Raw genomic sequence first — 17064 nt, 5'->3', positions numbered from 1 at the left:
GTATTCCTTAACCTTTTCGTCCATTGTGGGATCAACAGGCCCGGGTTTTCTACCACGTCTTGGGGCATCAGTAAATGTGCACTCTTCACAATACTTCCGCAATGCGGTTTGAACTGCTCCGACACTTATACCACAGACTAACAAACGTAACACTGGAACCCAGCTCCATCGCCACAAAAAACGTTCATTTCAAATTTTGAATCGAATAGCAGTCGTCGCGCGAAAACGTCGTCTGGGGCGCTGTCATACAATCTCATACATATTTTGTAGTTACCCATTTGACACATACAGTAGCGCTGGCGCTGATGTCATAATACGAGACGCAGCGCGAACACGACAACAGATGGTGCTAGTGTTACTAACGTGAAGTACTGCAATCATCCAAACGATGATTTTATTGAAAATTTGTTCGAAGTGTTATGCCTGTTAGTCTGTGCTTATACCTGCTTCTCTGGCTAATTTTCTTATAGAAAGACCACTCACGGTGCCCCATTTGTGCACAATTCGCTTTCTTTGCTCGGGAGAAAGGCCACGCATTTTCAAAATTTCGCACTAAATGTTAGAATAAATGACAGCATCTGTTTATTTTGGATGTAAACAACAGGACGCAGCCAACGTTTGGTTGAATACTGCACGTTATTTGAAATGACGGTTGATCGTAAGTTAATTTTTATAATTATCGGAACGGTCTATAGGAGGAAAACTTGATCACAAGCGAGCGCGAGGTGGTCGATAGGTGGAAGCAGTTTTTTTATGAACTCCTCAATCGTGGAGCAACGGAAGGAGGCGGAAGGAAAGGTAACCTTGGAGTGCCTGATATGATAACAGTGTCAGAGAGGCTACCGGTGGAATGGATGACAAGAGTCTTATGCCCCATCTAAAAGAGGGCAATTGACTACAATGCAGAAACAAACGCGGCATAACGTCGATCAACTCCGCCTACAAAGTCCTCTCCCTGATTCTGCTCCGCAGTCATTCTCCTCTAACAAAAGGATTCGTAGGGCAGTAGCAAGCGGGCTTCATACAATCAAATCGAACGAATCTTCACTCCCCAGCAGGTCCTACAGAATTGCCGGAAGTATAACGTGCCCACACATTACGTCTTCGTGGATTTCAAGACAGCGTATGATATAGTCGATCGAGACCGGATATAGCAAATAATGCACGACTACGGTTATCTGGAAAAACTGACACGACTTACCAGAGCTACCTTGGATCGAGTGATATGTCACGTGTGCGTATCGGGGACACTGTCTAAACCCCTTGTAGTGCGCAGAGGGTTGAGACAGGATTGAGAGACTGTTCTGCACGTTGGTCAACATCGCTCTTGAGGGTGTTTTACGACGAGCGAGCATCGAAACGAGAGGACCGATTTTCAGCAAAAGTACTAGAAGGCTTCGCAGACAACCTCGACGATATTACGAGAGATTTTGGGGCGGTGGAGGCAATCTACGCCAGACTAAAAGCGGAGGCTAGAAGTATTAAACTAGAAATTAATGCGTTGAAAACCAAGTATATGAAAGGGAGATACTGGAGAGAAATCAACACGCGCGTCCCACGGACGGCGATCATTGACGGCGATGAACTCGAAGTGGTAAATGAGTTCGTATACTAGGGATTGCTGGTAACCGCCGACAATAACACAAGTTAGAAGATCCAAAGTTGTATTCATGTTGAAAATCGGGCCTACTTTGGCCTTCGCAGGACGGTTCGATCCAGAAGCATACGGTGCCGCACGAAATTGACGATGTGCAAAACCCTTTTTAGACCAGTAGCACATAGGGGGAACTGGATGAAAAAATTGGGTCCAGCTGAGCTCTTCTCTGTGGCCTAATGAGGCATCGAAATGTCAAATTGTTTATACCAGCATTAATATTACCGAGGGGCTATACAACGATGCAATAGCATTTTTATTTTTCGAAGTTTTTACAACATTTCGTGAAAATTTTAGGGAGAACCCGAAAAGAAGAAGTCGAGCAATTGATGATAAGACTAGTATATACTGTTCATACACTTGTTCATACTGTTCATACAAAACAGTGACCAGACCCGACTGCTTCTGTTGGATAAAAAATCAAAATCTTTTAGTTTTATTACGAGTGCGGTATAGTTTGTACTTATATACGAAATGATAGTATGTAGGTTACTTAACCATGACTAATTGGAAGGAACATTTGCATCTTTTTGGAAAATGAAACAAAAACCTGTCGAAACACCCAGAAAGAAGAAAACAGTAAACCACACTGAATAAAGTTAATAATACTTTGAGCCCAGTATGTTTTAAAGGTTTTGAATGATACAGCGATGTTCGCACATAACACGGTTGTAGACCTTTTCGAACTTTATGAATTTCACGCGTCAGCCGCAGAAATAACACCAAAAGCGTGAACATATTCATGCATTAAATACATCTTTGATTATAATCTCCTAACAATATTTGTGCTCACCAAATTTACTTATCAAAAAAAATTTATTGGAGAATTTGAATTTTGGTTTTCAAAAAAAATTCTCAATTTACAACATATATAGTTTTCGATGGTACTAGAGTTTCCAAAAACATAGCCCTTTATCTTATTTAAACATCATACCACAAGCGGTATAAAAATCTAAAATCAGTATTCTATTTTCGGCAGTATTTTGATGATTAATCAATCAATTTATGGAAATATTTTTTAGTAAAATTATTTTATTGAAAAGCTGAAAAAAATTCAATTTTTGCACCCCTCAGATGATTGATGCCTTCGGATGATTGATGCCTTCCACTACTGAAATATTATTCAACTCGCAAGCAGTGCCGCCAGGTTCACAGAATAACTCATACTTAACCGATGGTTCAAAACCAATAATGATGACTGTCTTTTGTAGCAGATGACGTTTACGGTATACGGATTATAAACTACTTGTAATCGTTTAAAGGGTTAAGCTGAATTAATGTATCCTAATTGGGTGCTTCATAGCTTATTGAACTACTGTATAAATGTCCAAAAATATGGAGTTAACAGATAACTTACTAACGTCTAAGGCCTGATCACCAGACATATATAATGCACCTCAGTATTGGTTACATATGTCTAATGATAATGGTTACTTGAGTTTTAATGAAAAGGCAAGAACAGTACATCACTGTGGACTTACTGTAAAATTAGCTTAGGAACTCTCAAAGATTTTGCATCGGGTGCACCGGTTTATTGGGTTATATTGATGAATTCCACAAAATGCTAAGTACTTGAGTATATCGTTTTACTTTTTTGCGTGTAGCACACACTATTACAGATTTTGTACAAGAACCGGTTTGTTTTAAATTTTAGTATAGCTCATTTTGTTCACTTGTCCCGCACCTGAGTACACCCGCACAAAGAAGAAAACCACCAATACTGCCAGTCGAATATCGTCAACAATGGTTTGTTTTGATTCTCGTTCGGCTGATTCATCGCTTTTAAAGGTGATTATCCATCTTCTACTGTTAGAATCAACCACCGCCGTTCACTGTCAGTTCAAAAAACTTCATTTTACGTTAAAAACTGAACATATGATATATTTGACAGCAGCTTTACTAGAGTGGTTCGCGAACACTGCATGTACAGAAAAGTTGTACCCTCAAAATCGAAAACGACATTAGTGATGTACTTATGTTTGATCTTTTTGTTGAAATCAAAACTGTAAAACCCAAACAATATTCTTCCAGTTTAAAAAAAAATATTGTGAGCAACACTGCTCTTGAACGATCAACGTCAAAAGACAAGTAAAAGGGCATCTTCAGCGGTGGTGCAAAGAGATGTTTTGTTCTATAACTCAAATTCACTGAAGCACCGCTAGTGCAAATTTTGTTTTATAAGTACCAGATCTAAACTGGGGCGACATTGCGCATCTCGTTTCGAGTAACTCGTACAAAAATAAATGATCACTGATGAGTGTTATGTTAGGTTATAAAATAGAAAAAAACGTTCGAATCGAGCTGCACAATGTCACTCCTGAAAAATTTTGAAACTCGTATACGTTTTGATCTATTTCTTGTCACTTTTTGATCTAAAATTTGTAATAAATCGTTCTAAAACCCTTTGCACGCTTCCACCAAATACGAGTGGATAAAATGTCATATTTTAATTGAATATAACATTTTCGCTATTTCCATATAAGCGTTTTGCGAGATATGTGGGATAAACAAAACAAAGACTTTTCACACAATTCACAGTTCATTTTTGTGTTTTTTCCTAAGAATACGATTAACAGCTCACGCCTTGGTTCAACTATTTGGTTTGCAACGATCAGCCACTCGATAGCCAATTAGCAATTTGGCAATTTGGCTATAAAGTGGCTTGCCGTTTGTTGAATATTGGGTACTTTTTGTAGTCAAGTAAGTCTCATGGGAAACTAAAAGCATGGGGTATTGTATCATTCACAGGGTGTCTGCGGTTTAAAATAACAAAATATACAACACCAGTGCGGAGAACGCAAAGTTGGTCTATATTAGTTGGTTCTTTTTAGGTTTCGTTGGTTAAATTTAATATAGAGTTTTACAAAACTAGACCGCTGAAGATGCTCTAACAGGAACAAGTGCTGTATGAGTTTTTTTGTCACAATTCAAATTGACAGATTGATGCCCTGTTATACTAGCTATACCACTTCCATAGGTTGTAAAAGGGCAGTCCAGTCCAGTCCAGTCCAGTCCAGTCCAGTCCAGTCCAGTCCAGTCCAGTCCAGTCCAGTCCAGTCAGAAATCAAAGTAGTTTTAAAGATTTTAACCATCCCTAACATTAGATAATAATTAAATCATAATAAACTTTCAATCGATTTAAAATCGATGCTCAGTTCAATCAACGCTAACAAATTGTGCATATAATCATATCGTGCAGCTCTAACAAAATCTGAATCGATCTAATTCAAATAGGTACGCCATAAACGCTCTGCAATAATTCGAACATAAATTTTCCAAAAATGAAATCCCCATCGCATAGTGATTAAATTAAAAGCCCACATTCTTTTTTTCTCTCTCTCTCTCAACTCAACACCGTTGCATTTTTCACCGTTCCCCGCTGTTTAGAGCAAGAATGATTTTCAATCATTTTCCACACTTTCCGGTCGAACAAATATCAAATAGATCAGCACACAGCTGTTCAAACGGACGATTTATCGCTAGCGTTCTGCTCACAGGAAGTACGCACTACGAGATGAAAAGTTCGGTTCGATTCAAACTGTCATCAGCATATGTGAAACGTTTTCCAATATCCTTGTATGTTTTTTTTTTTCTTCTCTCGTAGTTCCCGTTGGCAACGGTGGCACCCTTGTATGCGACCCCGTCGGCTGGCAACCAGATCTACCACCAGCAAACCAATTACGGTGAGTACACACTATTTATTCATTTGGGTGTGATTCGTTTCTTTTTTGTTTGGCTGACCTTCACTACCATACCTGCATCGTTTATTTTTCCTTCACCACGCAATAGTTGAAGAGAGAGTTTTTCTTCCACTACGTGGATGGAAACCAATTAATAAACATAATTACGCTTGCTGACTCATAGTTATCTGGGAATGCAACACGAGGTTAGAGTACGAATGAGTGGTTTTTGCGTTCTCAGGATCACCTGCAAACGAACGAAAGGCTGAACGATTGCACTGAAAAACGGCCACACTATCTCATCAACATCCGCACCGGAAATTAATCATCGTCCAATTGGAATTTTTCGCTGTATTTCCAAATCGGTTGTTCATCGTTCAATTTAAATTCCAACTTTCCTCGCTGCAGGTGATCCTGACACGCTAACCAATTTCGGTACGAATCCGCAAACTGGCGGACGGGATGACGACCGTGATTCGTCTGATCGTGGCTACGGTACCAGTTATAAACCATTTTACAAAAATACAGACATCAAACCGGTCGTAGAGTACGAGTATGATCGTCCCGATGATCAGAACAGTCCTGTGGGAGCAAGCGATGAACCGTGCGATGACGATGACTACAAACCGAAAAAGAAAAAACCTTCTTCCTTCGATCGAAATCTGTTTAATCTGTGGCGCAGCTACGGGGTGGCCAGTTCTCTACTGCGAGCGTCCATCGAACAACGGGCCAAAGAGGAAGAAGAACACCTGAAGAAGAAAAAAGGGCCGAAAGAAAACACGGATCGGATCCAGCTTATCCACCCACCCACAGAGGATGACAAAAAGTTAAAACCGACGAAGGGAAAGTCCGGTGGGAGGAAGTATAACTATCACTACGATCACGATCATGGTCATTTCCACTACTACCATGATGACCATGATCGATACGATAAGCACTCGTATCGACGAAATTTGGATCCATGATTCTCAGTGGTACGTATGTGGCAAAAGCAATTTCGATGGAATATATTTAAAAAAATGTCGACATGAATTCTTTGAATCACGATAACGAGTCACCATAATGAACGCTTCGAAAATCTTTTATTCTTAAATCCAATTAATTTTGCGGTTGTTCAAATATTCATAGAATGAAGTAAACCAGCCTTGAGGTTGAAGCGCCAAACAAAATAAAAAATAAAAAAACACATTCCAATCCACATACATTCTGTTCTACAAATTGAAGGGGAATTTATTTCAACGCTCGTACATCATTCTATCCACTTGCAACGGGAAGCCACCCACTCTGTGCATGTCTCGTAAATTATACCGTCAAATTAAATTAATTCAACCCATGTTGGTGATGGTGAAAAGCCTCGCAGCGGAGTCTAAATTTGGTATTCAAATGAATGTCACTGTAATGCTATTGAATTGGGTTGCGAGTTTGCAAGTGGATCTATTTTCATGCATTCGCAGGCCGTGAGAGTCGACTGGAAAGAACTGAAACGATTTCATGTAATAATCAATTGTATCCACAGTTTTACCCTGCACTTTATCATCTTTCTTTAATGAGAAGATAGATTACTAAATTAGAGATAATGTACTTAATGGTAATATGCTGGCACTTTGCTCCCTTTTTCACGGATTCCGAAATCAGCGTGGTTTTTGTACATATTTGGATTCCCCAGAAATGTTGGTTTCAACGCGATTTGTTTTTATTAATTTTTCTTCTTTGAATGGTTTTCCGGTTTAACATGATTTTTTTTCTGAACTTTATTTTGATTCGCAGATGGCTAATATTTTCGAAGCAATAAAATTTTGGAAACTTACCATAAAGTTTGTAACATTCGGGTCAGAATATTTCCAATTTATTTTTTGAACAAAATAACTTCACTTTTGCCATACAACAAAGGCAATCCTTCTCGTTTGCATCGGAAAAGTTTCTCTGATACACCTTGTTAGCCATAGAGCTGGACTTGAGCCGGCAAGAGGATTGTTTCTTACCCAAGCTGCTGCAACCATTCCCGGAGCACTTGATTAGCAACAGGGGATTTTGCCAATCCTGTAATTCCGGTGCTGTGGTTAGAGGAATAATAAATATCATTACTGGCAGCCGGTGCGGTGGCTCTTCCAGCCGGCAATCTTGCAAAGCTTCGACCCCTCGCTTCCAGGTAAAGTGCAGAACGAGCAGAACCCAGGACGGCACGGATGCAACCTGATAGTGTAGAGAATGCACCGGATCAGGTTTGTTCATTTGCTGCCCCGGGTGACGACGCTGCCACAGCCGGTGCGTGGGCCGTCCTGGTGCTCATCTCCAAGGTGATGCCCCCTGGTTTCGTTTTCTGCAGCCAGGAAATCCAGGAATTTGTGGATTCACTATAAAGAAGTATTCGGAACCAGCTCGAACTGAATCCCGGTACACTCTCAATAAGTTTTACTAACTTTGGAACATATAAATTTTAAATTTCTTAACTAAAATCAATAAGTTTAAAACCATTTGAATACCTACTATAAAACCAAAAAAAGTTCGATTACCAGTTAATGATTACCTATTCACGAGTGTACTTTGAAATGTCTTACAGATCGAGATACGGATTTTGCCACCATTGTTACTTTCTAGAGAGAGAGAATGAGGAAGCGTCCGAGCTAACCTGGGGTAAATTTTAATTACTCCCTAGCCAGGGGACTTCTCCTGGAAACTATTTCGGCTTACATTGCACTTGGTGCACAGAATGTTAATGCCGTCTTACATTTAAGTTAACCGGTATGTCTAATTACAAAACAATGCGAACCGTACCTGTTTAATCCCACCAGTAATATTCTGAACGTTTCAAATACCAAAAATTTTAATAAGTCTTAAAATTATGACCACATGCGCCTTGATGGCAACGTCTAATTTTTTTTTTCAAATTGATTTGTTGAATTTTAGTTTAAGAGAATTTCAAGCCGTTTTCCTGTTTGTTTCCACTTTTTTTGGTTTGAATAAAACTTAATTGAAATTTTGAGTTATTGGGGGGCACAGAGTAACCGTTTTTACAAAACAAGAATATCTTTTCAAAGAGACGGTTTCTAAAATTGTATTGTATTGCATTCCTTAGAAAATTAATAAAAATAAGTATCTTTTTAACATGTATGTCTTTTTTGATAAAGAGATAATTTAATGATATCAGTTGTTCATGTTGACTCACACCTGCTGTTTCAAAAGACCTATCCAAAAATGTGACTGATTATTTGTAGTGGCTGATGAATATAATGCTGACAGCCGCTGAAGAACCATTTAAGTCCTCGAATTAAAAATAAATGAGTGAAAAAATTAGGGTATGAAAAAACACTTGAATTCTGAAATTATCGTGAAAATTGATGAATTTTAATATCTACCTCTGAAAAAATATGTACTATAACTTCCGAACTACGAGTTTAAAAAATACAACTCGAGTAATGCCTAAATGCGACTAAAAACCACGCTAGTTCTAACATCCACGGATAAAAAACCCCAAAAATTTTGAAATCAGCATAGCAGAGAGGCGTTAAGTTTAAAATCCTTTTAACAGAAAACTATATAAATTCAAAAATCCACAAAAAAGTGTGAATTCAGAAGTCTATGTTAAAAAATAGCGTGAATCATTGGAAAATCTTAAATTAATTCTAAAATCCACCAATAAAACTATGCTGTGAGAATTTTGAAGCCCAGCTAGAGCAAATTCCATGAATTTCGAAATCCGCTCAAAAAACACGTTAGCTCTAAAAAACGCTTGAATTCTGAAATCGAATGAATCGCAAAATCTGCCTCCTAAAAGCTGTGTACTATAAATTCCGAAATGCGAGTACAGGACGGACTCGATTATCCGGAGACTCGATTATCCAAAAACTCGTTTATCCGGAATTTTAGACTCGATTATCCGGAATTTTACCTTTTTGGTGTCCGTTTTCAATTTTTATCCCGAAATTTCATCATTACCATCCCTTCTGGCATATTTGTTACCATTTAAGTCACTTCCGGCATGTTTCGGACATGTTAGAATTAAGTGTGTTAGAATTAAGTGAAAATAATCAATGTCCAATTTTTTTTTTGCTTTTCAAGATTTTACCCCTTTTTTGCCTCAGAAATAACTTCTGGTTACGCCACTGCAGCGTACAAGTAAATGAAGAAAAGAAATATTTATTTCATGTTCGTTAATCGCAAAATTTCAGTATTTTTTGTGTGATTCGATTATCCGGAATGAAAATTCGTTTGATGTTCCGGATAATCGAGTCCGACCTGTATACAAACCTCGAAAAAACAAGAAAAGATGCATGAAAAATTATAGTTTTACGATATCTGAATTTTCCAATGTTTTAAATAGTGATTTTTCACGAAAAATTAAATAAAATTTTACAAAAATGACCACATTTGGGCAATTTTTGGAATTTTTGAAAACAACTTTGTGGCAAGTTATACAATCCATTTTTACAAGGTAAAAAAAATCAGGTCTAATTGGTAGATGCTGGGAAAACGTACCATCATTTAGGTACTAATTTAGAGAGATCATCAACGTTCCCAGCTACCAACACAGTAATTCTCACTGTTTTTGCATCTGTCACATGCGAAATACATCTACAAATATTTTTTAATCAATAGCAAAAATACCTGAGCACTTCACTTCACACCAAATTTTTTTACTGAAATTCAGTAAACTTTTACTGAATTTTGCCACGCTGAAACTTAGTAATCATTTCAGCAATGAAATATTATTGAATGTTCCAGCAATGTGAAATGTCATTCGTTTTGACGGTACTTTACTGGATTGTCAGCAATGTAAAATGTCATTCATGTTTGACGGACTATTACTGAATTTCCAGCGAACGTCCGTTAAATTACTGAAATATCAGTTCAGTGGGAATTCTTCTTGTAGATTTTAAAACACATTGGAAGTCGATTTTTGCTCATTATTTATTAACTTTTCACCATGTCACAAAAATAAAATTGCTCCTCGAGTAATGTGTCGCCCAAGTCCGATCCGTTCATTCGATTTCCTTTCGCCATCTTCCTACGCTGAACTAAAGAAAAAACAAGCTTAATTCATTTTTTCACTCACCAAACACTTCCTTCACGTCTCAACGGTCGGCGTTCAAGTCCTTCAAGCCTTTTGTCGCCTTTTTTACGCACGCGGGCCAAAAATATTGATAACAAGCACCATTTTTTCATTTTGACAGTATATTGCCGTATATTCAGTAATCGAAGGAAAGATTGCTGAATGTCGTTGAGCCTAAACGTATTGCTGAATTTTCAGTACACATGTAAATTGCTGAAATTTCAGTACATGGTTTTTATTGTTGAATTTCAGTAAAGATTGCTGAATCTGACTTCGAGAATTTGGTGTGTTCACTCTAAATATCTAGAAAAAAAAGTCAAGTAAATTCATTATTTTTCGAACTTCCAGAAGAGGGTCCCCCCCCTTCCCCCTTCACTTTTCAAGCAAAAAAGAAAGTGACAAAACTTTGAGAAAAATAATTCAATCTAATGTTTAAATCCATTCATAATAATTCATTTGCATTGTTCGATGAAATATATAACATCTGTAGTCCGAGCCAATGAGGTTTAACTTCGCCTCATCCGACCGCAGCATAATTCGACCGATCTAATCGAAGTGGTCTTTCACGAGCTTTAACCGCGCCTTCAAATGTCGTCATCATCGGGACATTCCGGGGTCTTTTATTGCCTAGCCCCTGTTCCACCTGCCGCCGTTGGACAGTCCGACAAGTTCAGTTCGTCCTGGATCTTTTTCGAGGCCTTAAGGGGATCTATCTTGGAGGCTCGCGAGATTTTGACAGCAAAAATAAAAACAAAACATTCAAATACAGTACTTCCAGCTGTTAAGTTTTCTTCGTTAGAGTCTAAAGAGCTATTCTAATGAATTATATTTTTAAAAAATACTAAAATACGTATATTTTAAAACGTTTTAGTAGTATTGTTTCAAAACAACATTGCGCATTTAAGGGTTAAAAAAATGGGTTTCTATGATTGCGTTACTGGTATAAGAGCTCGCCGCCAGGTTTCGCATATACTGTTTATGAATTGGCTGTTAAAAGCTAATTTGAATATTTTGCATTAGAGTTATGGATTCTGCGTATAAAACCATAGATAAATTTCGAAATTACAAGAATCAAACAACCGAATATTATAAAATTTCGTAGATTCTGAAATCCCTGTTAAAACATAAAAACTCCGAAAATCACGTGGAAACCAATACAAATTCCAATACAGTGCTTTTTCGATTTCATCAACAGTCGTTTTTATCTTTTCTTGCCAAGTTCACACTAAACTTTCTTACGTTTTTTTTCGTTTTTGTCACGCTTTTACAAAATAAATTCTAAATCAAGAATTCCAGTTGTAGAAAGTGTTTTTGAAACATCATTTCCACTCGTACTTCGTGTCCTTGAATGTGTATAGTATTCAATCAATTTTCGGAGGCAGGCAAGTGTCGTACCTGCTACAATTTATTTGTGTTATAATTTTGAGACAAATAAATCGTGAAATACGTATTTCATTAACTTTGGTACTACAATTATGTGTTATTCGAGCAGCCCTATAGTTTGGTGCCCTTAGAACGTAGATTTAAAAATTGAAAAACCTAGGGGTTCCACAATTTCACACAAACAAACATTAGACTCTCCTGGCTATATAAGTGATCAGTTCTCACTCAACCCAGCTAGCTCTTTATTGGGTTATCTCAGGGTCGGCAACCGACTGTTGGGGGACTCATGCAACCCGACGACTTACCGTTAGCGAAGCGGAACGACCAAGAGACGTTTAGGAAAGGGTAACTGGCTCTTTATATACAAAAAAAGGGAAATTCATGCTATATACTATTTATTACGCATCATCGATACAGCGCAAACCGACGAACGTTGGAACCCATTGATGAACGACGCACAGAAAAAGAGGAGAGGGACATACCTTGATGACACGATGATGATGACACGCGTTCCGGTCGATGATGGAAGGGTCGGGAGATTCCCACGGCTCGCACGGGAAGTCCGAAGTATCGCCTGGCTCACCCAGAAGATCCGCCGCAGCAGGGCCTCAGAGCCAGGTGGACCGCCTCCACAACGCCCACGTGTTCGATAGACGATAAAAATGTAAACGCCGGGGAGTTGATTCCGGCCACTTGTGGTCTTGTGCTGAAGTCCACGGGGAAGAGCCGGTCGGCTCACGGTAGTCGCCCTCTGACGAACGTCGATCCTCGGAACTCGGATGGATGACACTCCGGCTTAACTGCCAACTCTTGCTGACAAAACTTGTCACAAATTCTGCCAGTTACATACTAAAATTTTACATCTAACATTTAACTCTACAAAACCCACACCAAAACGTCTCACATTCGTTACCGTTGCATGTTAACTGAATGTCCGGTAACAACTATGCTATAGAATGTGCGGTATAGATACTTAACTTACTTTATGCTACGGATACGTTTTTAAAAAATAACTACACGACTTCACTGCTAAAACTAGACTGACTTTATTGAGGATAATTTTAATTGTTCTGGCCCTACACACTTGGCTAATCATTTGACCTCGCATTCCTGGTAGTGTCTCCATGTGGCGATGGTTCGGTGATCGAAGTCTGGCACCTTTGCTGATGAAAGCAGAACAGGTGCCGGTCACGTTAACGGGTTGTTGCCAATCGACATACTTCCAGCCGGGTTATGGTTGCTTCTGCTGACGCTGCTGCACGTGGTGCGTTGAGGTGCAAAGTTAGTTGCGTTGTTAACTATTCCATCCCTTGAAAGGATTCGTCCCGAATCTCCATAAGATTTGTCTTTGTCTTTAGGGATGAAAACCGGGGGAAACCGGGTCTCTTCGCAGGTGGTTGTGACTATAGATGTTTTACGCTTGGAAGTTTTGCATAAACGTTTTGCTAAAATTGTTAATATTGATAAAACCAGAATGAAACCTCCGAATGATAGCTTTTGGAAGGTTTCCTGATTTAATTTCAGTTGTTGAACGTGGTTGAGATTCGTAATGTGCATTAGGTTTAATTTGTGCACGTCAACTTCTCTCTGTATAGAGGTTTCTTGGAAGGTTATTCCGAACATTGGGATTAACGTCAACTTATGTTCGCTCATAGTCTCCTCGGCTTTATACAGCGTGCCGTTAATGACCAGAGAGCACCTTTCGAAAGTCACCATAACAGTTCCAGTGATATTTCTCGTGCTTAGGCTGCATTCATCTGAAATTATATTGATCGGCTCTATTGCATTCTTGATAATTACCGTGTGACTGTTTATCTGTCGGACTTCTGCTCTGTCTTCGATCTCCTTATAATCGCAGGCCGCTTCGGTGCCTTGAAGTGCATTAGCAATGCATTGGTCGTCGTTGATGTCCAGGAGGTCTTTTCTCGTACACACCCTGTACTGCTCTACTATCTGACACTCTTTTTCTGAAACGTAAGTTATATTTTTACCAACTATTGCTATTTTGAATTGTGTTATAATGGTTTTATTGTTTTCTGGTATATCTTCAAATAGTACATAATTGAATTTGGCTTCGAGAAATTTTGGAGTTTGGATAGCAAAAATTATGTGAGTTCCATTGTGTAATGTGTGAACTACTAAGTATTCAAAAACTTGGTCAAGGTTTGTTATTACTATCTCTTGCTCTTCTAGAAGTTTAAGTATAAAAAAGGTTTCGTTTCCTGACAACATGGCTGTTGGTAATATCCCTAATTTTGACATTTGGACATTTTCGAATATTTCTCTTGTTTGTCTTTCTAATGTATCGATGTTAAATAGCAATTTATGAAATAATTGTCTGAACAATAAATTACTGTCGTTCGAAAGATGGTTTTTGAGAGCAGAGATTTCTTTCATGACTAGTATTTGCTGAGCATTTACGTGCTCTATTACTGCATTAATTTTTGTCTGAAAGTCGTTGTTAATGCGTATTTGTCTTTCGTTGTTACGTACCAGTTCGTTAGTTTTAGTTTCGTGTTCGTTCAAGGTTTTGTAGATGTCTTGTAAGTCGTCGTTATCCATGTTACCTGAGAGTAGCTTTATGAATGAGCCGAGTTTGCTAAAGGATTCCAACAATCCATTCATCCTTATTTGCAGGATTTCTTGTAATTCTCCAGCTTTGTCGCTGTGTTCGAGAGATTTCAAAGTGTATTTCAAATTATCTATGTAACTTTGAAATGTCTCTAGTTTGATGACGTGTAAGTGTAAATGATGATTTTGGATAATTTTTGCCTCGCGTTCCTGGAATGCCACTATCCCTGGATGTCTTGTCAAGTCAGTCAGAACCACCTCGGTCCGAGTGGTTTGTACTAGTCCGATGAGTAGGAGGATGAAGTTGAACATCTAAAATGAGAAAAGATAAAGTGTGATTATGGATGGACATTCAGGCTTTTTGCTTTCTTCTAATTTTCGATTTGTGAATCTCTCTTCTGGCGTTATCCTGGAAGGACTTCCTGTAACCATGGACTACCTTATAAGGCTTGAACTTTGCCTTGGTTTTACTTTTGATTCCTTGCCGTGCCACATACACGGTCTCGTCAGGTTGTACGCATGGTTCAACCTCTCGGTTTTTGTTGTGCCACTGATGGTCTTTCGATTGTTTTTTCTGTAGTGCCAGCGTTGCTTCGTCATAAACTTTTCGACTATTTTCTGAAATTTTCGCAGCATCCAGTGGTCGATCTTCTCCGTCCTTTAGTCCGTAGAACACCTCTCTTGGCTTTAGTCCTGTGCTGGAATGAATCGTGTTATTATAATAGCCTATGCTTAATCGGAAAGTTTCTTTTGGGATAACTCTTCGTGCTTTTCACGTACGCAGCGATAGATTTCGCTTATTGTCGAATGGAATCTTTCGACAATACCGTTCATTCCACTTTTATTAGAAGGTGTGTAATAAACTTCGACACCAGAATCGTGAAGCATGCCACGAACTTCTACAGATTTCATCGCTGGTTCGTTATCGGTCACGATGAGTTTAGGGAGCCCGAAGGTGGAAATGAGTTTAGTAAATCCAGAACGAATATCGGGTACTGTTCTGGACTTGATAGAGATCAAGATACCGTATTTCGAAAGTTTATCTACTGCTGATAAAAAGATATTAGGTTGGCATATGAAGATTTTTTTTTCTTCACATAACATTTATTTGACACGGCACAAATACAATTTAATGTTTAACGGCGCCAATTATATCTGATGACTTAAAAACTAAAGCAAATTTTTTATCCTCGCTGCCGACTACGAGCTGAAATTAAGTCTAACTTAAAACTAGCATGGGATTTCCAATCAGTGTTTTGTTGTTCAATGGTCGTCTGATAATCGTCGAATGGCATGTATGGATTCGTTCTGCTGAGCCACGATGTCGTGAGTTGGGACAGAGGCTCGTAGTCCTTGGGTCCTGGTTCTGTTGTGCGGGGTCTGGTTGCTGGTTTTGTGCTTAAGGTTCAAACGTGTTCTTGTCGTTTTGTTGGGTGTAGACGGAGGGGAACGGGACTAGACTGGGGCGTGGATGGATTTCAGGAAAACGTATATAAGAGACATGTAGGATAGGTCACGGCTCGCCAAGACATCACGAACAGGAACAGCCGGCTGTCTACCCTCGGCCTGCAGGGAAGCTATTAATTTAGACCTGGCGTCACGGTGTACAGGGCATGACCAAACCACATGCTCTATGTCGTGATAACCTTCACCACAGGCACAGATACCACTTTCCCCGAGCCCAACACGACGGAGGAGCGCGTCAAATCTATAGTGATTGGACATAAGCCGGGACATCACGCAAATGAAATCCCGACCTACATCCAACCCCTTGAACCACGGGTTCGTCGATACTTTGGGGATTATGGAATGTAACCACCTTCCCAATTCCCCTCTGGTCCAAGCATTTTGCCAACTGATGATCGTATTCTGACGTACAAGTGCGAAAAATTCATTAAAGGCAATTGGTCTTTCATAAATATCACCGTTTGTTGCGCCCACCTTAGCCAAAGAGTCCGCTTTCTCATTACCCGGTATCGAGCAGTGAGAAGGGACCCACGCTAAGGTAATCTGAGTAGATTTTTCGGATAAAGCACTCAGATGTTCCCGTATTTTCCCCAGGAAATACGGAGAGTGCTTAACATCTTTCATCGATCGGAGAGCCTCAATGGAACTGAGACTGTCCGTAAAGATGAAATAATGGTCCGTGGGCATTTTTTCGATAATCCCTAGGGTGTACTGAATTGCAGCTAATTCTGCGACGTAAACAGAAGCAGGATTATCGAGCTTATGGGAGACGGTTAAACTGTTATTGAAGATACCGAAGCCAGTGGACCCATCAAGAAGTGATCCGTCAGTGTAGTACATATTGTCGCAGTTGATGTTTCGATATTTATTGGAAAAAATTTTAGGGATCTGCTGCACGCGTAAATGATCCGGGATTCCACGAGTTTCTTCTATCATGGATGTATCGAAAAACACAGTAGAATCAGAAGTATTTGATAAGTCGACACGATTTGGAATATTCGAAGAAGGGTTAATATTTTGGGACATGTGATTGAAATACAATGTCATAAAACGGGTTTGAGAATTAAGTTCGATTAACCTTTCAAAATTTTCAATCACGGGACGGTTCAAGACCTCACATTTGATTAGAATACGAGAAGACAGGCTCCAGAAGCGGTTTTTCAATGGTAGTACTCCAGCTAAAACCTCCAAACTCATCGTATGGGTCGACTGCATGCAACCTAAGGCGATACGCAAACAACGATATTGTATTCGCTCCA

General features: G+C 39.1%; 2 protein-coding genes across 3 annotated transcripts in view; one reads left to right on the top strand and one right to left on the bottom strand.

The window, feature by feature from the left end:
- LOC129731897 (box A-binding factor) overlaps positions 1-17064 on the top strand; it is a 115143-nt gene that overhangs the window by 76978 nt on the left and 21101 nt on the right. Inside the window, exons 6-7 of one of the 2 annotated variants that reach the window (XR_008729119.1) lie at positions 5259-5337; positions 5743-6308. Coding sequence is in view for 1 of the 2 variants with exons in the window: in XM_055692264.1 (XP_055548239.1) it covers positions 5259-5337 (79 nt within the window). In the remaining variant the exon portion in view is untranslated. The remainder of the gene's footprint in view (positions 1-5258; positions 5338-5742; positions 6309-17064) is intronic. The other variant, XM_055692264.1, reaches the window with a different exon arrangement.
- On the bottom strand, positions 12850-15119 carry LOC129731898 (uncharacterized). Its single transcript, XM_055692265.1, has 2 exons — positions 14335-15119; positions 12850-13734 (listed from the first exon to the last, which is right to left on the bottom strand). Exons 1-2 carry the CDS (start codon positions 14648-14650, stop codon positions 12956-12958), a joined length of 1095 nt encoding a protein of 364 aa, XP_055548240.1. The 5' UTR covers positions 14651-15119; the 3' UTR covers positions 12850-12955.

This window comes from Wyeomyia smithii, chromosome 3 (genome assembly GCF_029784165.1).
Source record: "Wyeomyia smithii strain HCP4-BCI-WySm-NY-G18 chromosome 3, ASM2978416v1, whole genome shotgun sequence".
In the NCBI taxonomy this organism is placed as follows: domain Eukaryota; kingdom Metazoa; phylum Arthropoda; class Insecta; order Diptera; family Culicidae; genus Wyeomyia; species Wyeomyia smithii.
Note: the sequence above shows the minus strand (reverse complement) of the source record. Positions and strands in the feature narration are given on the sequence as shown.

Excerpts from the sequence above, each read along its gene's own strand:
- LOC129731898 (XM_055692265.1), bottom strand. The coding sequence starts at position 14,650 with ATGTTCAACTTCATCCTCCTACTCATCGGACTAGTACAAACCACTCGG. Across the intron at positions 13,735-14,334 it reads ATTCATAAAGCTACTCTCAG|AAAAAGAGTGTCAGATAGTA; the intron begins GTAACATGGATA and ends CTTACGTTTCAG.